Here is a 27604-nt window from a genome sequence, read left to right as displayed (position 1 = left end):
TCCTCACCAAAAAGAGCACTGTAAAAGCTTTGAAGATTTTAGGGAGGCCAGAAAATGGGTTGAACTCAAAATACTCTAAGGTTTGAGGAGTTAGGATAAAACATACACTAGTGGTTGAAAGTCAGTACTCTGAAAGATAGGGGAAAGACCATGCACCCAATAAAGGAAAAAAATCTACTCAAGAAAAATCTTACTGGAAGAATTCAAAGCCTAGCAAAAGACAGGGTTCAGATTGTTCCCAGGATACAGTTCAAACACAAAGTCAAAGGAATTGTATCTTCTTTTCTATGAATTAAGATACAGGAAAGACCATCCCTGAGCTTTGTGGAGAAGACCAGTGAACTAGCAAGGACGGTGGCACCAGATTAGTTTCCTATTGCTACTACAACAAATTACCATAAATTTAGTGACTTAAAACAACATAAATTTATTATCTTACAGTTCTGGAGGTCAGAAATCTAAAACATATCAGCAGGGTTGTGTTCCTTCTGGAGGCTCTGGGGCAGAATCCATTTCCTTACCTTTTCCAGCTTCTAAAGACTGCCTACAGTCTCTTTAGTTCATTGGCCTCCTTCCATCTTCAAGGCCAACAATCCCCTCACTCCGACCTCTACTTCAGCCTACCTACACAGTACCTACTCTGACTCTGACCCTCCTGAGTCGCTCTTATACAGATGCTTGTGATTACGTTTGACTCTTCTAGGTGAGGATAGCCCCCCCCATCCAAAAATCCTTAATCACATTAACAAAGACCCCTGCACCATGTAAGCTAACAGGTTCATAGGTTTTGGGGATTCAGATATGGATATCTTCAAGGGGTCCATTATTCTGCCAACCATAGATACCAAAAGATGGGTTTCAAAGAGAGGCTGTCTTGAAAGCAAAGAAACAGTAAACCCCTTAAATAAGTTAACATTATACAAGAGTAACAGGTTACTGCTATCCTAAACTCACTTCCTCCATATAAAATAGTGTGCACCTTGGCATTCCTTTGGAACATAATGAAATAGTTTGCACACTATAACACAGCCTAGTGCCTGCGCTGTACTACACCAAATACTGTCAAAGAAGGGGAAGACAGAAAAACTGCAGTAGGAAAGCTTATGAATTTTAAAAGCTTAAGGTATATTAGAGGTAATCCTCTTACTTCCCAGCTGTAGAAAACAACTCAGAGAAGCTCAGTTAAAAACCATACAGGACCATAGCTGAGAAGTATGTCTCTGAATGGCACCCACTCCACCACATCCTTTAAGAGATGAAAGCTAACATGTATAGAGTAGCAGCAACAGTTCTCAGGACTTGCTATACATTAACTCAGTTAATATTCTCAAAAACAATATGACGTAAGTGGTAGTACCATTCCCATTTTACAAATGAGAAAGACCACGGCACAGGGAAGTTAAGACATTTGTCCAGGATCACATGGCTAGTAAGTGGTAGAACCGAGATCTGAACCCAAGCAGTCTCCAGGCAGTGTAGTATGGAACAAAGACTCTGGAAGGAGAGGGACCAGGCTTAAATTCACAGTTCACGCCTAACTAGCAATACGAGTTTGGGCAAATTACTTACCTATTATTGTAAGCCTCACTTTTTTTCTATAGAGTGGCCTAGTAACACCTATACTGAATATAAAGTCAAGTAGAGTCTATAAGTACCAATGTATGGCAGAAATCTCAATAACATACAGCTAATATTATTATTTCTATCTTTCCAGCATTATTTTGCAATGACTTTTTTCAAGGTTTAATCACAATACCAAATCCTTTCAGTGCTCTGCTCACAATTATAGTAAAAACCAATCTCTCTTCTTTATTCTTTAATATCCTCAAATGTACACCAATAGTGTCCAAGGCCAACCATGTCCAAAGTTTTTCAATAATGGGTCAGAAATCCATATATAATCAGCCTGCAATTGTTAAAATTAACAACAATGAAATAAAGCCTATTCTATTCACAAAATACAAGTTTTCTACCAATATCAAAACAGTAGCATCAGAATTGTTTACTCAAGGTTATTCATACAACAATTCAGACAGATTTTTCTAAGCCCAGAGCAAATAACTTATCAATGTTGAAAGCATTATTAACATCAGTATTTAATGGAATGAATGACTGACATATCTTCAGAGACCCTTTCAACTTCTGAATATAGTAATTCATGCTCTCTTTGCTCATGTAAAAGGGTCTCTTTTCACTAAGCAAAGATATACCCAAACATCTCCTGGAGTTTGGTCACACTGAAAGAGTTTTGGGGGTACTTCTGGCATTCATATGCTTTTTTCTCAAAGTCCAGGGATCCCATGCCTTGTGGGTGGACACAGTTCACTTTCAACTCAATTAGAGCCTTCTGAAACAAAGTCATATCCAAAGGACAGATACTTGAAAATGCAGATATACCCTGTGGGCATCCCAAAGAAGCCATATAAACTTAAAGTCTGATTCCTTCTCAAGAATAAAACCAAAACAAAATAAAAAACAAGAACATCTTCTGAAAGTACGACGCCATTTCTACCAAAGCTTTGAATTTCTTAAAAAACCTATGATTCTAGGACTGGAAATAATTTAACATTTCAGATTAACACCTTTTGACTGCTAGCTACTCGATCAACCCTATGCGGTCTGAACACCTGGACTTCTTAGAACAAATAACAATGCTTCATTTTTTTTTTCCTTTTATTGTTCAATTTCAGTGTAAACAGATGGTTCATCAAGTAAGAAAGTATAATTCTGTGAGCACCCAAAGTCCTAAAAGTTGGGTCTTTCTGTGCCTTCATTGATCTGAAGAAGCAGTTCCATAACCTACTGAATAAAACTAAACTAAAATCTCTATAATCCAGCTTCTTCCAAAGAGTCAATCAACAAAGAAATATTAAGGGCTACAACGTGAAGAAAATTCACAGTCTTTGCCATTTCCTCCATCACATCAGAAAATAAACCTGACTTGTAAAATTCAAAACTTAGCACAATCTCTCCTGAGCAGAGCAACTTTTAAGTTCTGCTTTAATGACTTCCAAACACTTTTCCTTGATAAATGCAGTCTCAACTGTGAACAATATGTGTGACTGTTTCACATTTCACCCAAACTCCCCAAATCCCTTTTGGTATATGGCTAGGATCTGTATAGCTATGTCCCCAAGTTAGCACTAATTAGGTGAAAATGTTTCATTAGAAATATCAGGTAGGATTCACACAAAGGTCAGACTCCATTGGCCCGGAAGTTTCTGTGAGGAAGCTGATGGTACAAGCATATAAGGTTCTAGTCTAACTAGTCTCCTTTGTCTTCTATTAGGACTAATCTAACCTGTGGCCTTTCTGCTAGCTCTGCTCTAGCCAAATGACAAGGATTCCAATAACCTGGAAAAAGAAAATGTAAAACCTCAAATCTCTTGATGTCAAAAAGAAGAAGCTTAATGTTTTTTGTTGTTGTTTTTGTTTTGTTTTGGGGTTTTTTTAAATTTAAATTCAATTAGCGAACATATAGTACATCATTAGTTTCTGATGTAGTGTTAGTTGAGTTAGTTGAGATGACACTATTGGTGTCATCATGTTTCAAAACAATCTACAGTGACCTTCATCTCAGAAGATAAAGGAAATGTTTTATCTCCATATCTCATTTATAATGTAAACTTTGATTAATAAAAATCAATTGGGAATAAGATGTTTTATTTAACTAAAGCCTAAGCAGATGTTTCAAGTGTTATTTTTTTTTAAATCCAAAATCAATTAGTTTATTTCCATACCTCATTAAGATTTCTCAGATATAATGTAATGATTCACTGAACATATAATTCTAGAAGATGTTATTTCATGTACTCAATCTTTAAGATTGGGTAATTTTATTATCTTTCTTCTGAATCTTAGAAAGCAGAAAAAAATCTGGCTAACAAAGAATGTATTGAAGTTACTGATTATTAAATACCATTTCAAGACATAAATGCGAAATGAAACAACACACCTGATTGAATGATGAATCACTATCAGAGCAATTATCTGTGCAGTAACTGTTGCTTTTCTCCTTCTGGATTTTTTTCTGCCTCTCTTGACTTCGCATCTCATCTTCTTCAAACTTGTTAATCATAGATTCCACCACTACCATCATGATATTCTTCAGGGAATGCATCATTTCTTTGTATCTTTAAATTCAAAGCAGTCTTGGTAAGAGAAAGACTATTAGCACAAATTAAAACACTCAGCTAAATTAAACTATCTTATGTTTTTTTCTGTAAAGTCCCTTTAAGAGCACAGTTCTAAAAAGAAAAAAAAATGCATCAGTTTTTCCTAAAGAACAAGTAGCACAATGGAATTCACACAACAGGAATAAAAATTAACAAGAATTCCAAAACATATGTTATTTCACAGGTTTCTTCATCTGATTACATGGACCAAGGTAGTAAAATTAATACAGTCTAAGGCCAGATGTTCCAATGGCATGGATACCTGTACTCCACAACAGTCAACTGCTAATATCATGCTACCAGAACAGTCTATCTTACATGTCCCTTTTATTCCGTTTATTTCTATCTCTTTCTCTATCCTGCTCTCTTCCTCTATTTTCTTTCCTTCCCTTCTTCCCTGCCTATTGTTATAGGCACCTACAGCCACCATTAAGACCTAAATAAGAGTTAAGCTACCAGTAAGTCCTTTGAAACAGAGGCTAAAGAACCCACTGTCAGAGATGTTAAGAAAGGGATTCCTGCTTCTCTCTCTCCCACTCCCCCTGCTTGTGTTCCCTCTCTCGCTGTGTCTCTCTCTGTTAAATAAAAAATAAAAAAATCTTTAAGAAAAAAAAGAAAAGCAAGGGATTCCTGAAATTGGTAAGAGTTTGAACCAGATAGCTTCTAAATCCCTTTTAGCTCCAGTCTTAGAAAGATGGGGTCCCTGGGTGGCTCAGTTGGTTATGCGTCCAACTCTTGATTTCGGCTCAGGTCATGATCTCAGGGTCATGAGATCAAGCCCCACAAGCCCGCTTAAGATTCTCTCTCTCTGTCCCTCCCGCAATTCACGCATGTGTGCTGTCTCTCTCTCTCTAAAATAAATAAAATCTAAATAAATAAATAAAGTCTCAAAAAGAACTTATAAAGTTCTCCACTTATTATATGCAAACCCTCAAGCATCCATATTAACATTAGACTGAGATCCCAGGGCGCCTGGGTGGCTCAGTCGGTTAAATGTCTGCCTTCAGCTCAGTTCATGATCCCAGAGTCCCGGGATCGAGTCGAGGCATGCATCGGGCTCCCTGCTCCATGGGGAACCTGCTTCTCCCCTGCCTCTCTCTCGCTCTCTCATAAATAAATAAATAAACTCTTTTAAAAAAAAAGACTGAGAGCCCCAAAATCCTAGAAACTGAATTTTAGAGCTAGATGAAACTACTAAAAAAAATTCAATCTAGCCTTTTATTTTTTTCTAAAGAACCTGTAATATGTGACCAGGACCACTGAAATTTCTATATTTAAAACAAAAAGGCATAATGATTTAAATAAACATAGGGAATAAAATATTATTTTGGAATCAGAAACCCTGGATTACAATCCTGACTACTTTACCTACCAGCTTTGTCATCATAAATCAGTTTCATTTTCCTCAATTATAAAATGAGATAAAAAGAATACAATTTAACTGACCTATTTCATATAGCTGTAGCAAGACATAAGAGTATGTATCTGAAAGTTCTTTGTAAATATAAAGCATGAAACATATATTTATTATCATTTTGTAATAAAAATATATTAGGAAAATAAGCACAGAAACTTCCCCTTCTTTATATTTCCGATAAATGGGTCATTGTAACTCCATAAATCTGAGGAAGGATAGGTAAGTTACTCTCATATAAACAATAACACCATGCTGGGGTTTTGGATAGAAATAGGAGGCTGAGATTTTAAAGTTTAAAGGAATTTTATTTTATTTTTTTTTATTTTTTTTTTAAAGATTTTATTTATTTATTTGAGAGAGAGAGAATGAGAGACAGAGAGCACGAGAAGGGGGAGGGTCAGAGGGAGAAGCAGACTCCCCGCTGAGCAGGGAGCCCGATGCGGGACTCGATCCTGGGACTCCAGGACCATGACCTGAGCTGAAGGCAGTCGCTTAACCAACTGAGCCACCCAGGCGCCCTAAAGTTTAAAGGAATTTTAAAATACATCTTAAATTATATGATACACATTACGTATTGCTAAATATATGTAATTCTATATACAACTTAAAATATATTCTCATATATTTAATATGATTCAGCAACATATAATTTATATAATATATAACTAGAAGCTAATTCAACACAAAGTTAATTTATGTATGTATTTTTAAAGCACCAGAAATTGTGAGAAAACACAAAAATATTGAAAGAAGATGAGAATATTTAGGAACAATGCAGGAGGAAAACACATACAGAAGAGAACTGCTATAGAGGTGAGGAAAAAGTCCAGGGAAGATCCAAGTTTAAGGTAAGGGGATATAAACAGCAAGAAGGAATCCTAGGACACCCATCAGACTAAATGGCAAAGTACGTACAGGATAACTGAAAAAGCCTCCTCCTTTCTCCTCTACACATTCTCAGCAGCAAGCAACAGGGAAGCATAACAATGCCTTGGTAGCAATCAAGAACTATCCATCAAATGTTACTCTCTCCTTCCACAGTATTTGTATTATAGCTAGACACAGGTCTAAACTACAGTACCCATACTCCTTTCCAGTTAGGCATAGCCATATAAACAACACAAAGTCCTTTCCCCTTATAATTTACGATATAGTAATTTAATAAATGAATATAAAGGTAAGAATCTCAATGATGTATATAGGTTAGGATCAAGGGTCATTAAAATCCACAGAAAATATGTAAGTTTCATCTTAGACATGTTTCCTCCAGACCTTTTTGAAAACACCAACATGAATTCTTCTGCAAGAAGTATCAGCAAACTGACCACAGAAAGAGATAAGAATAAAAAATTTTATTTTTATCTTTTTTAAAGATTTTATTTTTAAGTAATCTCTCCATCCAACAAGGGGCTCGAACTCAGAATCCCAAGATCAAGAGTCGCATGCTCCACTGACTGAGCCAGCCAGACACCCCAAGAATAGTAATTTTTAAAATTTAAAAAAACAAAAAGCTAGAGAGCCAGAGCCTCAATATCAAGAGTCAAATGAACTAGTCTTCAATAGTAGCCACTGCAGTTTTGAAAAAGCCAAAGTAAAACAAATATAAAATGGACTATAAACACCATTAAGACTCATTCAATACTCCAAGAAGTCAAAATAAGAAAAAGTTCTAAGAGGTAATGAATAAAAACCACATCAATTAATAATGAAAATCTACATGGTTAGTAGTTGCACTTATATATATGAGGAATAGATGATAGACCCTACAAATAAATTCTTCTATCTGTAAACCTCTATTTAAAAAATATCAAAATGTTTAATTAAGAAAATAATTTCTAATTATTACAGAAAAATGCTGTTAATAGAGATACTATTGCCTAATCATTAGTCCTAAATAATTTCTCAATTTCACACACACAAAGAAAAAAATAATACTCTGCACAACTTAAAATCTATCATCTACGACTCACAAAGCAGAATACACTCATTAAGACATTGAACATCTTTGTGAGGTAATTATCATTGTTTTAATTTTTACACGTGGATGAACTAAAACATAAGAAAATTAAATGGCTTATGCAGATATAAAAAAATTTCCTAATATTCCCATATAAAACTCTGCTCTTAGCATGAAAATGCTTTCATTTTCTGACTAACAAAATATTTTAATACTCCTTTTAGAATAAATTTAATAGTACCACCAGAAATAGATTACTAGAAATTATATTATCCAAAGATGAACATGACTCTAGTTTGTGTTTTTTCTTCAAATCAAGAAATAAGAAATCCTGGGGCACCTAGGTGGCTCAGTCTGTTAAGCATCTGCCCTTGGCTCAGGTCATGATCCCAGGACCGAGTCCCACATTGGGCTCCCCACTGGGCGGAGAACCTGCTTCTCCCTCTGCATGCTACTCGCCCTGCTTGTGCGCTCGCTCTCACTATCTCTCTCTCTGACAAATAAATAAATCTTTAAAAATAAATAAATAAAATAGAAAACACATGGAGGTTGGGGGGGAATGGTGAGCTCCCCTGGAGAGCATAGGAGCTCCACACCCCACACCTTGACCCACAACGCCTCCACCTAGCTGCTGGTGACTTGTGTCTTTTTCTAGCAGGCTGGTGACCGAGGAGGAGCAAGATGGCGGAGGAGTAGGAGACCTAAATTTCGTCTGGTCCCAGGAATTCAGCTAGATAGTTATCAAACCATTTAGAACACCTACGAACTCAACAGGAGATCGAAGAAAAGAATAGCAGCAACTCTCTGAACAGAATAGCGACCACTTTCTGGAAGGTAGGACGTGTGGAGAAGTGAATGGGAGGCAATACTCGGGAAGATAGACGGAGGGGGAGGGTACCTCCGTCAGCCAGTACTGCTAAGTGATAGAGCAGCGGAGCCCAAAATCAGAACTTTTAGAAGTCTGCTCTGCTGAAGGACGTCGCTCCACTGGCTAAGCGGGGGGTGGAACCCTCACTGGGACAGTATGGTCTCAGGACGCTCGGGGTCACAGAAAGACCAGGGGTGCCTGAGTGCGGCAGAGCTCCCAGGTATTGGAGCGGGGAAGCCGGCTGCAGAGACAGAGCTGAGGAGTGGGCTCTCAGCTCAGGGTTGCCATAAACCGTGATCTGCGGCACAGTCGGGCCACTGCTCTTCCAGCAGGGATGCAACAAGCGGCAGATCCAGGGAGACTCCCTTCCTCCCCCAGGAGGAGCGGCATGGGAGCACACCACAGGGACCTGCTGGGTTTGGAGACTCCACATGGGGTCGTGTGCCAGAGATAGAAACACTCAGTCACAGGCTGAGTGAGCATGGAGTGCGGCAGAGACTGGGGAGACAGGAGTGATTGACTGCTTTTCTCTGAGGGCTCACTGAGGAGTGGGGCCCCAAGTTCTCGGCTCCTCTGGGCAGAGATTGGGAGGCCACCATTTTCACTCTCGTCCTCCAAAGCTATACAGAAAGCTTTCAGAGAATAAAAGCTACCAAGAGCAAACCCCAAGCAGATTACCTAGCCGGGCCCCTGGCAAGGGCGGTGCAATTCCACTTCAGGCAAAGACATTTGAGAATCTCTGCAACAGGCCCCTCCCCCAGAAGATCAGCAAGAACATCCAGCCAAGACAAGTTTATTCATCAATGAAAACGGCAAAACCCCAGTGATAGGGGAATACAGCACATAGAATTCATGGCTTTTTTCCCATGCTGCTTTAGTTTTTCAAAGTTAATTTTTTAATCTTTCTTTACTTTTTTCTTTTTCTATTTTTGGGTTGAATTTTTCTTCCTTCCTTTTTCAACCAACATCTTATCAATTTCTTTTTTAGAATCTTTTATGAATTTTCATTTTTACAGTCATATTCTATCCTTTCATTGTATTTAACATTATTTTTTTTGTATATATGTAAGTTTTTCATTCTTTAAAATTTTGGGATACAGTTCCTTCTAACAAACCAAAATATACCCCAAATCTAGTGTATGACATTGTCCTACTCTCCCGCCTAATCACATTCTCTCTTTTTTTTTTAATTCTTTTTCATTCTTTTTTCAACCAACTTATCGATTCTTTTTTAAAATCTTTTTAAATTTTCATCTTTATACTCATATTCTATCCCTTCACTGTATTTACCCTTATTTTTTATATATATATAAGTTTTTATTTCCTTAAAATTTTGGGAGGCAATTTCTTCTAACAGGCAAAAATACACTCAAAATCTAGTGTGTGGGTCTGCTCTATTCACCAGCCTGATCATATTCCTTTTTTTTTTCCCCCTTTCTTTTACCCCTCTTTCAGGTCTCTTCTGACTTGTTTAGTGTATATTTTTCTGGGGTCGTTGTTACCCTTTTAGCATTTTGTTCTCTCATTCAACTATTCTCTGGACAAAATGACAAGATGGAAAAACTCACCTCAAAAAAAAAGAACAAGAGGAAGTACCTACTGCCAGTGACCTAAACAATACGGATATTAGTAAGATGTCAGAACTAGAGTTTAGAATGATGATTATAAAGCTGGGCTTGAAAAAAGCATAGAACATACTAGAGAATCCGTTTCTGGAGAAATAAAAGAACTAAAATCTAACCAAGTTGAAAACAAAAAGGCTATTAATGAGGTGCAATAAAAAATGGAGGCTCTAACTGCTAGGATAAATGAGGCAGAAGAGAGAATTAGTGATATAGAAGACCAAATGATGGAGAATAAAGAAGCTGAGAAAAAGAGACATAAACAACTACTGGATCACGAGGGGAGAATTCAAAAGATAAGTGATCCCATAGAGCAAAACAACATTAGAATAATTGGGATCCCAGAAGAAGAAGAAAGAGAGATGGGGCAGAAGGCATATTGGAGCAAATTATAGCATAGAACTTCCCCAACTTGGGGAAGGAAACAGGCACCAGAATCCAGGAGACATAGAGAACCCCCTTCAAAATTAATAAAAATAGGTCAACACCCTGATATCTAATAGGAAAACTCACAAGTCTCAGAGACAAAGAGAAAAATCCTGAAAGCAGCTTGGGACAAGATGTCTATAACCTACAACGGCAGAAACATTAGATTGTCAGCAGACCTATCCACAGAGACCTGGCAGGCCAGAAAGGACTGGCAGGATATATTCAGAGCACTAAATGAGAAAAATATGCAGCCAAGAATACGATATCCAACTAGGCTGTCATTGAAAATAGAAGGAGAGCTAAAAAGCTTCCAGGACAAACAAAAACTAAAAGAATTTGCAAACACGAAACCAGCCCTACAAGAAATATTGAAAGGGGTCCTCTAAGCAAAGAGAGAGAGCCTAAAACTAACATAGACCAGAAAGAAACAGAGACGATATACAGTAATAGTCACCTTACAGGCAATATAATGGCACTAAATTCATATCTTTCAATAGTTACCCTGAATGTAAATGTTCTAAATGCCCCAATCAAAAGACACAGAGTATCAGATTGGATAAAAAAACAAGACCCATTAATATACTGTCTGCAAAAGACTCATTTTAGACCCAAAGACACCCCCAGATTGAAAGTGAGGGGGTGTGGAAAACCATTTACCATGCTAATGCACCTCAAAAGAAAGCTGGGGTGGCAATTCTTATATCAGACAAATTAGATTTTAAACCAAAGACTGTAATAAGACATGAGGAAGGACACTATATCATACTTAAAGGGTCTATCCAACAAGAAGGTCTAACAATTGTAAATATGTATGCCCCTAACATAGAAGGAGCCAATTATATGAGCCAATAAATAACAAAATCAAAGAAACACATAAATAATAATACAATAATAGTAGGGGACTTTAACACACCGCTCACTGAAATGGACAGATCATCTAAGCAAAACATCAACAAAGAAATAAAGGCTTTAAATGACACACTGGACCAAATGGACTTCACAGATATATTCAGAACATTCCATCCCAAAGCAACAGAATACACATTCTTTTCTAGTGCACATGAAACATCCTCCAGAATAGATCACATCCTAGGTCACAAATCAGGTATATTCAGAATATGCCATCCCAAAGCAACAGATTACACATTCTTCTCTTGTGCCCATGGAACATTCTCCAGAATAGATCACATCCTAGGGCACAAATCAGATCTCAACCAGTACCAAAAGATTGGGATCATTCCCTGCATATTTTCGGACCACAATGCTTTGAAATGAGAACTCAGTCACAAGAGCAAAGTCAGAAAGAACTCAGATACATGGAGGCTAAAGAGCATCCTACTAAAGAATGAATGGGTCAACCAGGAAATTAAAGAAGAATTAAAAAAATTCATGGAAACAAATGAAAATGACAACATAACTGTTCAAAATCTTTGGGAAGCAGTAAAGACGGTCCTAAGAGGAAAGTATACAGCAATATAAGCCTTTCTCAAGAAACAAGAAAGGTTTCAAATACACAAACTAAAGCTACACCTAAAGGAGCTGTAAAAAGAACAGCAAATAAAGCCTAAACCAGGCAGGAGAAGAGAAATAATAAAGATCAGAGCAGAAGTCAATGAAATAGAAACCAAAAGAACAGTAACAGATCAACAAAACTAGGAGTTGGTTCTTTGAAAGAATTAATAAGATTGATAAACCCCTGGCCAGACTTACGAAAAAGAAAAGAGAAATGACCAAAATAAATAAAATCACGAATGAAAGAGGAGAGATCACAACCAATACCAAAAAAATACAAACAACAATAAGAACATTTTATGAGCAACTATATGCCAGCAAATTAGACAATCTGGAAGAAATGGATGGATTCCTAGAGACCTATAAACTACCAAAACTGAACCAGGAAGAAATAGAAAACCTGAACAGACCCATAACCAGTAAGGAAATTGAAGCAGTAATCAAAAATCTCCCAACAAACAAGAGCCCAGGGCCAGATGGCTTCCCAGGGGAATTCTACCAAACATTTAGAGAAGAATTAATACCTATTCTTCTGAAACAGTTCCAAAAAATAGGAATGCAAGGAAAACTTCCAAACTCATTTTATGAGGCCAGCATTACCTTGATCCCAAAACCAGACAAAGACCCCATCAAAAAGGAGAACTACAGACCAATAACCCTGATGAACATGGATGCAAAAATTCTCACCAAAATACTAGCCAATAGGATCCAACAGTACATTAAAAAGATTATTCACCACGACCAAGTGGGATTTATCCCTGGGGCTGCAAGGTTGGTTCAACATCTGCAAATCAATCAGTGTGATACAATACATTAATAAAAAAAAAACAAGAACCATATGATCCTCTCAATAGATGCAGAAAAAGCATTTGACAAAGTACAGCATCCTTTCTTGATTAAAACTCTTCACAGTGTAGGGATAGAGGGTACATACTTCAATATCATAAAAGCCATCTATGGAAAACCCACAGCAAGTATCATACTCAATGGGGAAAAGCTGAGAGCTTTTCCCCTAAGGTCAGGAACATGGCAGGGATGTCCACTATCACCACTGCTATTCAACATAGTACTAGAAGTCCTAGCCTCAGCAATCAGACAACAAAAAGAAATAAAAGGCATCTGAATCGGCAAAGAAGAAGTCAAACTCTCACTCTTTGCTGATGACATGATACTTTATATGGAAAACCCAAAAGACTCCACCCCAAAACTGCTAGAACTCATACAGGAATTCAGTAAAGTGGCAGGATATAAAATCAATGCACAGAAATCAGTTGCATTTCTATACACCACCAACAAGACAAAGAAAGAGAAATTAAGGAGTCAATCCCATTTCCAATTGTACCCAAAACCATAAGATACCTAGGAATAAATCTAACAAAAGAGGCAAAGGATCTGTACTCAAAAACTATAGAATACTCATGAAAGAAATTGAGGAAGACACAAAGAAATAGAAAAACATTCCATGCTCATGGATTGGAAGAACAAATATTGTGAAAATGTCTATGCTACTTAGAGTAATCTACACATTTAATGCAATCCCTATCAAAATACCATCCACTTTTTTCAAAGAAATGGAACAAATAATCCTAAAATTTGTATGGAACCAGAAAAGACCCCAAATAGCCAGAGGAATGTTGAAAAAGAAAAGCAAAGCTGGTGGCATCTCAATTCCAGACTTCAAGCTCTATTACAAAGCTGTTATCATCAAGACAGTATGGGACTGGCACAAAAACAGACACATAGATCAATGGAACAGAATAGAGAGCACAGAATTGGACCCTCAATTCTGTGGTCAACTAATCTTCGACAAAGCAGGAAAGAATGTCCAATGGCAAAAAGACAGTCTCTTCAACCAGTGGTGTTGGAAAATTGGACAGCCACATGCAGAAGAATGAAACTGGACCATTTCTTTACACCACACACAAAAATAGACTCAAAATGGATGAAAGACCTCAATGTGAGACAGGAATCCATCAAAGTCCTCCAAAGGCCGCAACCTCTTCAACCTCAGCCACAGCAGCTTCTTCCTAGAAACGTTGCCAAAGGCAAGGGAAGCGAGGGCAAAAATGAACTACTGGGACTTCATCAAGATAAAAAGCTTTTGCACAGCAAAGGAAACAGTCAACAAAACCAAAAGACAACCAACAGAGTGGGAGAAGATATTTGCAAATGACATGTCAGATAAAGGGCTAGTATCCAAAATCTATAAAGAACTTATCAAACTCAACACCCAAAGAACAACTAATCCAATCAGGAAATGGGCAGAAGACATGAACAGACATTTTTGCAAAGAAGACATCCAAATGGCCAACAGACACATGAAAAAGTGCTCAACATCGCTTGGCATCAGGGAAATCCAAATCAAAACCTCAATGAGATACCACCTCACACCAGTCAGAATGGCTAAAATTAACAAGTCAGGAAACAACAGATGTTGGCGAGGATGTGGAGAAAGGGGAACCCTCCTACACTGTTGGTGGGAATGCAAGCTGGTGCAGCCACTCTGGAAAACAGTATGGAGGTTCCTCAGAAAGTTGAAAATAGAGCTACCCTACGACCCAGCAATTGCACTACTGGGTATTTACCCCAAAGATACAAATGTAGTGATCCGAAGGGGCACCTGAACCCCAATATTTATAGCAGCAATGTCCACAATAGCCAAACTATGGAAAGAGCCTAGATGTCCATCAACAGATGAATGGATAAAGAAGATGTGGTATATATATACAATGGAATATTATGCAGCCATCAAAAAAATGAAATCTTGCCATTTGCATCCACGTGGATGGAACTAGAGGGTATTTATGCTAAGCGAAATAAGTCAATCAGAAAAAGATAAGTATCATATGATCTCACTGATATGAAGAATTTGAGAAAGAAGACAGAGGATCATAGGGGAAGGGAGGGAAAAATGAAACAAGAGGAAACCAGAGAGGGAGACAAACCATAAGAGACTCTTAATCTCAGGAAACAAACTGAGGGTTGCCGGAGTGGAGGGGGGTGGAAGTGATGGGGTGGCTGGGTGATGGACATTGGGGAGGGTATGTACAATGGTGAGCACTGTGAATTGTGTCAGACTGATGAATCACACAGCTGTACCCCCGAAACAAGTACTACGTTATATGTTAATAAAAAAAATTTTTTTAATAAAATTAAATAAATAAATAAAATAAAACAAAACATTATTGTGGGCATACTCACTCTTTAGATTCCTGAGTCCTTTTAGTAACATGCTGTACAACTGTGTCATAGCCAGATTCCTCATCCTGATTCTGATCAGATGTCCATTTTTCCATTTCTTCTTCAATCATAGACCCCAAAGTGTTACATATATGCTGCCGAAGATATTTCACAAATTCATAGCTAAAACAAATATTTAAAAAATAAATCAGTAAATATCATGACCTCACTTATTAAACATATCCAGGAAAAAAATGTTAGCACAGAATGTTTTATACAATACTCAGATTTCTTACCTTACATTAGGATTAAATTTTTCATCCCAATCACCAAACTAATCTAGAATTTTTTTTTTTTCTGGGACATTGGCATTTTCTGCTTGCATCCCATGCCCACTCACTCCATCAATCCACCCAGTCATCAACATTTGTTAATATTGCCTACACATCCTTTGGCTTCATCACTTCTCCTTTTTTCCCACTTCTATTGGTCAGTGAAAATCCACATCACCTCACACAGAGATTACTACTGCAGCCTTCTTGCTCATCTTCTTTCACCTCCCCTTCCCTCTCATATTTATCCTGAACACTAGTTATCTTGGTCCTCAAAACTCACAGACTTCATTATCTGAGTTAGAGCCATTTTATTCATATCAATACCTCATACCACATCACATACATAATGTCTCAATAAATATTTGTTGTATTTAAAACTAATTATTGGCTGTCTATTATCCTTCAAATACAATTTCCTTGGCTTAGCATTTAAATACCTAATCAATCAAGCCTCTTAATTACTGCATCTCCACTTACATGAGGCCACGCTTAATTTTCTCCACAAACACCAAACATTTTGATTTGCATATAAGCAAGGAGGGATTTTTAAGTGATTATCATGTATTAGACACTGCCCTAAGTATTTTATTAATATTGTTTTATTTACCACATGAAATAGGTAAAATAGATGAGGACACAAATTGAAAAGTTAAAAAGCCTTGTCAAATGCACAAGCTACAGGGGCGTCTGTGGCTCAATTGGTTAAGCGGCCAGCTCTTGATTTCTGCTCAGGTCATGATTTCACGGTCCTGGGATCAAGCCAAGCATCAGGCTCCATGCTCAGCGGGGAGTCTGCTGGAGGATTCTTTACTCTCTCCCTCTGCCCCTCCCCAGCTTCTATGTACACACACACACTCTCTCTCTCTCTCTCAAATAAACCTTTAAAAAAAAATTCACGAGCTACTAATTCAGTTCCACCTTAATCCGAAACTCCTGTCATTCCCACAATCCCACACTCTCCCCAAAATGGAAAAATTTCAAAAATGTTTAAGAAATAAAATAAGATGTTCTGTAGTGCTCAATGGAGATTGGAAAGGGAAATAGATAAATGTAACACTCATGTTTTTACCAACTGTATATTATTTAAATTTCTTGCATTTAGGGAGATAAATCTATTACATTTTATTTTCTCAAAATTATAATTCACATATTAAATTTAAAAGTATAATTTACTTAAAAATTTATTTTAAGTTATTTATTGAATTTACTTTTAAATGTTTAATATTTAGATTCAATGTTGAGCTAGTAACTTCTAAGCTTTAAGAAAATAGGTATCTATTAATGGCAGAAGAAGAAAACATCATTTTGTAAACATCAAAATGATGAACACTAATTTTCAGAAATACTCCAAGAAAAACAAAACCCAAAACTTACTGAATCATATATCATAGAAAATAGCCTCTAATCATCGTTTAAGCAGTTTTACAGTTTTTGCTTCTTCTGGTGATTCATCATTGCCTTATATTACCTTGAAGATCTTCCCTTATACAAGCATAACTTACCATCCATTTTAAATGTTAAACTTATTTTTTAGTTTGTGTATTTGTAATTATAAACCAAATTTTTGCATATTCTATACAAAATGACGAAAACTTACAAAAAGGCAAGAAGAATTCAGAGATTAAGGTTTCAAGAGAATCTTTTAAAGATGCTATTTTTTTTTACAGTAAGTCTTTTTTTTTAATTTAATTTTATTATGTTAATCACCATACATTACATCATTAGTTTTTGATGTAGTGTTCCATGATTCATTGTTTGCGTATAACACCCAGTGCTCCATTCAATACATGCCCTCTAAAGATGCTAATTTTTTAACATTTGACAGTCCCTATAATGCCTCCACAGAGGGACAGCTTGCTCTGAGATTAGAGTTGGCAGCTATGTGTGATGAGATCTGAAGAGCCCAAAAAATATGTGTTCACCACAACCATCCCACCACAACCAGAAACCCTCTGAAGAATCAGAGTATCTGAAATTCCAAGACCAAAAATGTATCATTGCTTTCTTTAAAATGTCCTTGTAAATAAAAAAGGATCCAGGAATAGATAATCCTTTCAGCCTAATCAGTATGACCTCACAGCCAGACTCTTAGTGCTGGGAAAAGGAAAAGTGTAATTGGAAGAAAGTGCAAAGAGATGAAAGGTCCCTAAAAACAATCTCGATCTTCCTCACAATCTTGCTCTAGGCTAGTCAAACAGACACAGGAGTTTTCCTTCACATCTTTGAGATACTCAGTAGGAAACAAAACATGGGGAAGCCTGAGTTAATTCTCTGAAACTAAAGGAAGGGCCACTTTGAAGATGAATTCTACATCTCATCATCAACGTCTACTATGGAAAGGCAAATGATTCCTTAGTTTGATCAGCCCCGTTTCTGTGCCACAAATCAAGCAATCACAAGAAATGAATATTTAACTGAGAAATATAACTTTTGTGTTTGCTCTGTTTAAAGCCCAAACTATAAGCAACAGAAATGACATTTTCCTAACTAAGGCAGTGAAGAAATATAAAACAAGCCCATTAACAAAATGTATTCAAAAAGTTGAGAGAAGGGGCACCTGGGTGTGGCTCAGTCAGTTAAGTGTGTGCCTTTGGCTCAGGTCATGATCTCAGGGTCCTGGGATCTGCCCCATGTTGGGCTCCCTGCTTAGCCGGGAGTCTGCTTCTCCCTCTGCCTCTCCTTCTCCCCCTCCCCCCTGCTCATGCTCTGTCTCTGTCTCTCTCTATCTCAAATAAATAAATAAAAAGCTTAAAAAAAAAAAGTTAAGAGAATACCATTCTAAAATAAAAGACACATAAAAAAAAAAAAAAAACCTCCCCACTATTTAGCATCATCTATAAATAGCAAATAGCAAATATGCTGAGAAAAAGTTTAAACCTCCTCTTTGGGAACTTGAATAACCACATACTTTTTTCTAGTGACATCATTTTTATCTATGACCATAGTACTATGTCCCAGAAGACACCATTCAAAATACTTCAAGGTTCTGGTTCATCTTCCAAATTAAGTGATCCCAAGAACCCCAAAATTGAATATTGCCTAATGGGTCACTGCTCTTTTAAGAAAAAAGATCTCCAGGGAGGATAAGGCCCTCTGTCATGTGAGGACTACCAGGCTGCCTACGGCCCTTTGGATGCTCTACTGACTCATTGATCATTGGAAGATTCAAATTAGTAAACAGTCATTTCTGCAATTGGACCCTTCTTCTCTTTGGGTAAGAAAAATCCAAGGCTTCAAATTCCCATCTGACAATTCATTTTGTGTTGGTTTTTTTACCATATGAATTCACGGCAATGTCCCATAAAATCCTGCAAGGAACGCTGTTTTCTATAGTGGTGCCCAGGATAGAAAGTTATTGTTACTATGGGCTGGGAGAAACACTTCTATAAAATTAAGTACTGTGTTGGCTTCATTGTAATCCTCACAGTATTGGTGCCATCGAGTTGCTCTTATGAAATCTACAACTAATCCAAAAGATTAATGATAACCACAGCTCTTTAAACCAACCCATTGCATCATTTTTAAGAAATTATTCTGGAGGTGTTGCAATATGCTTATTTTTTATAAAAGCAAAAGCCCTGGATGCACAAAAGAGACTTTCAAAAGGTCCCATACTTATTCCGGAATTGCAAACTCAGATGTTACCAGGGGTAGACAGTAAAGTCGGCCATGTGTAAGAGAGAAAAGAGGCAGGGTGAAATAAAAGGACATGTCTCAGCTAAAAGGAAGAGCTTCTACATGGCTTTAGCCACTTGTTGCCATTTAGGAATATTAGCCTAATGTTGATTTTTCAATGTTCTAAGAAAAGCCAGAAAACTATTTTATGTGCCACCTCCCAATTCTTAAATGTTGCCTTTTTTTTTTTAAACAAAGCCAAAGAAACACATCTACAGACCAAGTATGGCCTGCAGAATTCCAGTTTGACCATTAACATCCCCTCACTCGAAGCATTATAAAACCCTGACCACTAAAGATACTGGTGAATCACCTCTATGTTTAAAATTTCTATTTAAGAAATGTAAAACTTCCTTCAAAAAAATGTACATTCTTAAGAACTTATTTTAGAAGATCCTTACGAGGCTTAATTTAAGTCAATTCTGCTACAATTTAGGTCCTTTCCTTTCAGATTTATTTTTAGCAGACTCCTCTGTGTTAACATTTTCAGATTAACATACTCTAATTGCACTGGAAATTTAAGGAATAATACAGCTTTGCCATGGACTACAATAAATACAACTTCCATTTATTTGTAAGTCTATTAAGTTCATCTTAAAATTTTCTAGTAATGAAGTTTCTTATTTTTTAAAGAACATGATATATACAATGAATAAATGTTAAAGCTTTAGAAATCTATGAATCCCTTTGCTTCAGGTTTAAGTTCTAAATTTTACACTGGTCAATCTTGTAACCTTAGACAAAACACCAGACCTTGCCAAATTTCAGGTACCTGCTACATAACAATAATGGTAATCCTAATGCAAAAACTGCTGTTTATTACACATAGCTATACTTTGACACTTTTCAAACCAAATATACTATACATATATTTGACTAACCTTATTTGTTACCTTAAAAGTAATTTAATGAGAAAAAAATAAAAATTTGGTTTCAAAGACACTACTACCAAATGAATGCAAAATATCTTTTTCCAAATATTTCTCAAAAAGGGACATTAAAAGCTAAAAGTACAGTTGTTTCCTACTAAGGAAAAACGTGTTCACCTCACATTTCAGAAGCAGCTCAACTGAAATACACAGCAATGTGCTTCATCATTTTGCTTTACTACTGATGAATATGAAATTTTTCACATTTACACAGAAAAACTTTACAAAGTTGGCTAAAAGAACATTCCCCACTTTTTCTAATTTTTTTCTCCAGTTTTATTACCTAGATTTTTCCAAGAAAATTCAATTATTTCTTTCATGATGAAATTCTGAATTGTTCAAAATATACCAAAATATGCACTGATACACAGAGTACTATTACAACAGAAAAACAAAAAAAAATCTAGTACAATTTTGTTTCAAGAAATCATTCTCTTAGCTATTTAAATAAGCAAAAAAAATTTCAATCATATATAGAAAAAATTATCAGCAATGACATGTTTTAAAAAGAGACTTTATTAGAGTGAGTTATGAATTATAATGCTGATATTTGGAATTCTTACTTCAGAATCAAAAGATTTATTATACGACCAACCAAACTTTATATATCATGTTAGTATATAAAAGGATATGTAATAGAAGGAACGAGTATTTTACATCACCTACAACCTTTTAGGTCAAAGAATAGGCTTCTGAGTCATGATAAACAATTACTAGAAATGCATTCATTAATTATGGAAGCACACATATAATTCTTAGTAATTTCACTATACATGGATATCACTTTACACAATGGATGCTTTCTTGAAGTTAACACTTAAACACCCTAGAGTTCACTAATTTAAAAAATCACTGGTAGATTCTTCTATAAAACAAAAAATAAACCCAAATCAATAAATACTATTGTGTTCCATCTGTATCAGACCCGAAGTATATTGGATGTGAGGGCTACAAAGATGAGCATCTGCATTAGAGACTTTTATAATCATCAGGGTTGATAACTACTAAAATAAACACACACACACACACACACACACACACACACACACACTTCTTGCATAAATGCAAATAAATATGCTCTAACTCTGTGGTTGTCAACTCTCAACCTGGGCTGCATGTTAGAATCACCTAGAGAGCTTTTTCAAAAACAAGGCCCAGCCCCTACCATTCCCCCACTGCCAGGTTCTTCCCCCCACCCCAATATTCTGATTTGTTTATGAAGAGGCCCAAGCGTCAGTATTTTTTTTACATGGGGCCCAGCTGATTCTGGTGTAGCCAAGACTGAAAACCAGGGCCAGTTTGTTTCCTGGGGGCCAGTTTAAGTGTCAAAATCTACACAACACATACACACATAATGAAAGCAATGTCCTCATCCCTACCTCTCTCCCCTCCCACAGGCCTCAAATCCTTGCTGCCACTTTCAGAGACAAAGGGGAAAGCTTGGATCTTTTAGAAAATATGTATAGTTTAAGGCAGAAAAATAGAAGAGGTTCTGGAAAGCAGAGATACTTTAGGAAAACTGCCCATTAGGGCAAACCCCCCAGAAAGGGCTACTATTGTCTACACTATGGTTTCTCCCCAAATGACTGTATTTTCCCCCACTTTAGTTTATCATACTACCTGAAATCCATCATGTATGGACTCAATTGTCCTAACCATCTTCTTAAAAAAATACAATACTCTAAAGACACCAGTTTCCCCTATACATCTGTTTAATAAAATTGTTCTTGCCAAGACCAGGACAACATTGGGTGGATTTAAGAAACCAATGTTCTGATAGTGGAGATGGGAAGATAGATAATTCTGAAGTAGGAACCATTTCAGGAAGCAATATATACCTAAGTGACTCAAGAACATATCATGTTCAAGGAGAGTTAGGTCAGTGAAAACAAAGACAAAATATGAGCAGCTGGACTAACTGACCTTTACTATCACATCCAACTCTGAATTGTAAGATTCTATGAAAACACCAAAGACAAGCATCTCCTCTTCTTCTCCTCTCCTACCCAGAGTTCCTTCCTCCTAAGACACAGGTCTCAGGTTAGTGAATTAACATGTAAATTTTACCATCTATGCTTTTAAGACTACAAACTAATTAAAATACTTTAAGGATTATAAATCTTAAAGACTACAAACTGTTATAATTTGAGAGTGTCTGGATTTTTTTAGGTAGACCAAAAGTAAATCTCCTCAGTAAACAGTGAAAATTAACTATGAAAGTTAATCAGCATGCATTTAATCTAATGCACTGTTGAAGAGTAAGTTACTTTATTACAAGAGTCATTAGACTGCTGAGAGGAACATCAATGACCTAACTTTAATCTGAAAAGCATTTTAAAATTGGAGCAACTGAAACAATACAGGCAAATATGTAGCCTTTAACATTTACGCTAAAAAGAAGAAAAGCTGCAAATTAATGAGCTAACCACTGATCACAAAAGTTTTAAAATTTTTCCAAGAAGAAAGAAAATAAAGAACAGAATGTAAAAACCATAAAATATACACGTAATAGAAAGGAAAAACTAAGCCAATAGCTGATTCTTTTAAAAGACTAACAAAATAAACCCCTAGCAGAAGAGGGAAGGCACACAAAAAATAAATAAAATAAAAAGGGGGACATATAACTACAGATACTAAAAATATTAAAAAGTTGGGCGCGTGGGTGGCTCAGTTGGTTAAGCGACTGCCTTCGGCTCAGGTCATGATCCTGGAGTCCCTGGATCGAGTCCCGCATCGGGCTCCCTGCGCGGCAGGGAGTCTGCTTCTCCCTCTGACCCTCCTCCCTCTCATGCTCTCTGTCTCTCATTCTCTCTCTCTCAAATAAATAAATAAAATCTCTAAAAAAATAATAATAATAAAATAAAAAAAAATAAAAATATTAAAAAGTTAACAGGATATTAATGAAAAACTTTATAGTGATAAATTTGAAAATCTAGATGAAATGTACAAATGCCCAGAATATGATCCTAGGAAAAACTGACAGTAATTTACAATTTAAACTGCTTGCATGTGAAATAAAACCCCAAACTTAATGTTTAAGAGGATCTGTGTGAGGTAAATTTGTATTACATGAGTTTACAAAACACTATTTAATTAAACTTTAATTTGAGAAAGTTGCAATTATTCTACAATCTACTTAGCTATTAGCAGTGGATTTAATGAAGAAATAAACAAGAAAATCACGGAAATACAAAAAAACTATATGTATAACCAGAAATATTAATGAAATTAGTAACTTTATATTAACAAGAATTCCACACTTTTGAAAACTCCCTTGAGAATCTGGTGAAAACTGTAAATACTCCTATAAAACTGCAAGTAAAAACAAACTTTTACATTAAAGGGCTCCGGGATCCCTTTATGCCCATGTAAGAAATGGGTGAAGTTCCAGATAAATACAACTTCAGGGCACCCAAAAGTCAGTTTAAAGGTAACATAAGATAAATTTTCAGTATCATCTCTGTGAGATCAAAATGAAATACAAACACTGAAATTAAAATACTGTTACCAATAACAGTTAATTGAGATACCTGCAAGAAGGCTTTTCAATGGAGAGGATTAATTTAAATTAAACGAACCAAAACAAAAACAAAAACAAAAGTCTCTAAAGAAACATAACCTTCCAGAATAATCTCAAATGGTACCTCTCTCATTAAAAACTCCTCTGCCTACTGCTCCCAAGCCCAGAGTACTCTAGCCCTGCTACAGCACTTATATTTCTGCTATGTATCACAGGCATTGGAGTATGCGGCTTATCCCTTCATAAGAACTTAAGCTATTCCATAGGACGTTAATAATCCCACTTCAGTATTCCTGCAGTGCTCAGAACGAGCAACTGGTGCACCCACTGAAATACCACATAGCAAAGAAGAGAGATCTTGGAAACTCACTGCTTTCAGGCATTGTGACAGGAATCCCCTGAAATAACAGAATTGCTCTTAGAAGAACATGACAATTTACAATTATTGTTACTGTGCTGCCCATGAGGAAAAATGAAGAATTAGGATATGTTGGTTGTGGCAGTAGAAACACAGAAAAGACAGCAGCTTTGGAAAGTAAAGAATAAATAATACATAAATTCGGCATTTGTGTAAATAAACCCCCCCAAAATGAACCTCCAACTTGGGTGCTATTTTAACAATAATCAAACGAACATTTTTTCTCTAACTACACTTGGACCTTTTCTGGATCGGCTGGTTTGTTTGCTTAAGACATCAAAAGCTATTTTACTTGTGAAAATTTTCATCAGTTTCCTCCAGATGTAAGAGGATTTCCTCGGCGCACTCCAGAGAGGGAGCACCTGTGATCTTCTCCTTCACGCTCTGGAACAACTGCCTCAGCATCGCCTGCAGCATCACCTCGTCCTCGCCTGAGAAATGGGCCATCCTCTGCAAGAATCAAACGCCCATGCCCATTACTCCAGGTCGGCGCAAACGCCGCGCATTGCGCACGCGCGCCCCCACCCAGCCCTGGCCTGCGCGCTACGCCGTTCCCCGGGAGACCGCGGCAAGTGCTTGGGGGTGGATCCTTGGCTGCCCGCGCGTTTTTCTGGGAAACAAGTCACCTTACTTTGGGGAAGCAGGGGTCCGTAAGGACCCGCCTTTGGTCCTCGTCGTTGCCGGCCTTCCGTACGAACAGAGTTCAAGTTGTCCCCGCTAACCGCAAAAATAGAGATCCCGGAAGGTTTTGACGGGTGGGCCAGACGGCGGGACGCCTGCGGTGCGCGTGACGTCAGCGCGTTGACGGGCTTCCTAGGTGAGAGGGAGTGGCACTGGGGACCTGCCGGGCTCCTAAAGGAAGTTTCAGGTTCGCTCGCTGTGTTTGGCCTTGGACTTGTAGATGGGAGGGAGCCGAGTACGAAGAGAAAGAGTTGAGTAAAAGTGAAACTGAAAATAGATTGAAACGTTTTAATTACGTGAATGGTATTGAAATGTTACAGCGCGGTTTTTCTTTAGCAGCCAACATTTATTGATGCCTTCCCCTTACCAAGCACCTTGCTGGGAACTGTGAAGAAGACGGCCCTCATAATCAGACACAAAAAGAAATCAACGTTTACACCACAGTGCAATTAAGTGTTATGTTAGAGAAACCCACCAGGTAGGTGTTGTGGAAATCCAGAATCCCCTTTTAACCCGATAGAAGGGTCAAGAAAAGAAGCGAAGAGAGAGGTGTAACCTACGCCGGTACTCCAGTTAGTAGAGTTAGAAGGAAGAGGTGGGGAGGCTAGAGAAGCAAATAGGCCACAACTGAAAGGGTCATATTTGGCATGTTTATGGGTTAGAGATTAATCTTGGAAGCAACAGGACACAATTGGATTCCATAGTGACACCATGAGATACCATATATGAGGAACCTGTGCAGGAAACTGCAGTGCATAATCATAGACCTTCATCCAGTTTCCAATCTAGATAAATCCCCAGACCATGGTCATGTCCAAGGTAAGGAGCCAACCCATCAGAGTATTAGCATCAGATCCTGGTGTCTATGGAATAGTCCCAAGCCACTGATGAGTGGTTTAATGTCAATAAATTCTCCCTTATCCAGCTTAAATTTTACACTTCTGGTCCAATAACATCTGATACACTTCACATGTTAGCTAGAATCAGTGATTTCCTTGATGTTTACGCTGTTACTTCCAAGAGTAAAAGTATAATATGTCCTTGCCAACTGTGGCAGCATGTTTCTTGGTAAAATGTATGCTTAATCTACCAGAGTAGGCACACTTGTAACTTTATTTGTGGGTGAACCTATAAAACCCATTATGTATATATGCATGTGTGTGTGTGCACATGCACAGAATCACCAGCAATGTGATAGCTACATATTTAGATTAACACAGATGAGTTGTATTAGCACCTCAAACATCAAGATTAACAGAGCTAGTAGTGGTGTGATTTTTCTGAAATAGTAAGCTATTATTGTTAAAATTCAGAACAAAATAAAATAATACCCTTTCCTTGATTACACAGTTTTTGCGTTCTGGGAAAATTTGGTGTTAAAACTGCCAAATATTTTTATATAAAATGGAATTCATTCCTATACTCAAATAGTTATCAAGAGCTTTTTCATCTACCTGAATGTCCGGCAGGATCATTGAGAGTCATATAGGAACCAGAACAATTCTTTTGTGTGGGAAATTTTCTGTGTGTAATTCAAGATGTTTCATATCTCTAGCTCACACTACAGATGCCAGTAACTGCTATCTAATCATTGTGATAACAAACATGTCCCCATGTATTTATAAAATGCTTTCTTGGGAAGCAGGAGTGATTTGAACTGCACAGATTGAGAACCACTGTTCTAAAGGATATAACTTAGGAAAAAGAAAAACAACCATAATAGCATACCTGAGATAAAAGAATGGAAGATAGCCAGACAGCAAGTGAGGGTGGTAATGCATTTAAGTAAATCTCAATAAATATTGTCTGTATAAAATAATAATAACCTATAATATTCTAATTTGTGAAGGTAAAAATGCATAGCACTAAAATACTGTAAACAATCATGTATGAGTAGGAAGTCATGATAGGTTGAAGTATTCTGCAATTCTTGTATTTTTCTACATGGAGTTTAAGATACTGAACTTGATTAGGTAGGCATAGTAAAATTTCAAATGTAACCATTACAAAATTAGAAACAAATACCAAAAACAGAAGGAAAAATGAAATAAGAGAAAAGCAAAAATCCCATTCAATTAAAAAAAAAAGTCAAGAAAGAAAGCAGAAGCATAAGAAAAATAGGAAAAATTAAAATATACAAAGATACATGATAGAAAAAGTCCAAAATACTGATTAATTTAAATAAACTCAGCCCTCTTGTAGGAACTGTCAGACTGACTATTAAAATAACCAACTATAGGGGTGCCTGGGTGGCTCAGTCAAGTGTCCAACTCTTGGTTTAGGCTTAGGTTACGATCTCAGGGTTGTGGGATTGAGCAGCAGTCTCCCTGCTCAGTGGGGAGTCTGCTTGAGTTTCTCTCGCTCTGCCCCTTCTCCTACTTGTACTCTCTCCCTCTCAAATAAGTAAATCTTAAAAAATAATAAAATAAGCAGCTATATTCTATTTATCAAAACCCTAAAAACAGAAAAATTAAGATTAAAAAGGTGGGGAAAGATAAACCAGATGAATATTATCCAAAAGAAAGCTGTTGAGGCTATATTTGTGTCAGCAAAAATAAAACTTAAGGAAAAAATACATTAGGGACATAGCATGGCACTTCATAATTCAACAGGAAGATAAAATTTTTAACTTAAAATAAGTAAGCAAAATTCTTAATCTCTCCAGAAGTCTAATATTTTCCAGAGAAGGTTTCTGCACATAAGATACACTTCAAAGTTGAATACCTAAGATCTATTTTTTAGGTTTGCTTTCTCAGATTGTAAGAAACAGGGAAAAAATTTTCTCAGCAAAGTTAGTGTTTATGAAGAACTGAAATATCATTTATCATTGTTAAAGATACAAAAACCTCTTAAGATATCCCAAAACTGTTGTAGAAACCTAATTAC

General features: G+C 36.8%; 1 protein-coding gene across 1 annotated transcript in view; it reads right to left on the bottom strand.

The window, feature by feature from the left end:
- Positions 1-24707, bottom strand: part of TBC1D32 (TBC1 domain family member 32) — a 207882-nt gene extending 183175 nt beyond the window's left edge. Inside the window, exons 1-4 of the mRNA XM_044917351.1 lie at positions 24669-24707; positions 24330-24487; positions 15182-15343; positions 3956-4133 (exon numbers count right to left, since the gene is read on the bottom strand). Coding sequence (XP_044773286.1) covers positions 3956-4133; positions 15182-15343; positions 24330-24484 — 495 coding nt within the window. The 5' untranslated portion in view covers positions 24485-24487; positions 24669-24707. The remainder of the gene's footprint in view (positions 1-3955; positions 4134-15181; positions 15344-24329; positions 24488-24668) is intronic.
- Between the last annotated feature and the right edge of the window lie 2897 nt (positions 24708-27604).

Source organism: Neomonachus schauinslandi, chromosome 8, assembly GCF_002201575.2.
Source record: "Neomonachus schauinslandi chromosome 8, ASM220157v2, whole genome shotgun sequence".
NCBI lineage: Eukaryota > Metazoa > Chordata > Mammalia > Carnivora > Phocidae > Neomonachus > Neomonachus schauinslandi.
Note: the sequence above shows the minus strand (reverse complement) of the source record. Positions and strands in the feature narration are given on the sequence as shown.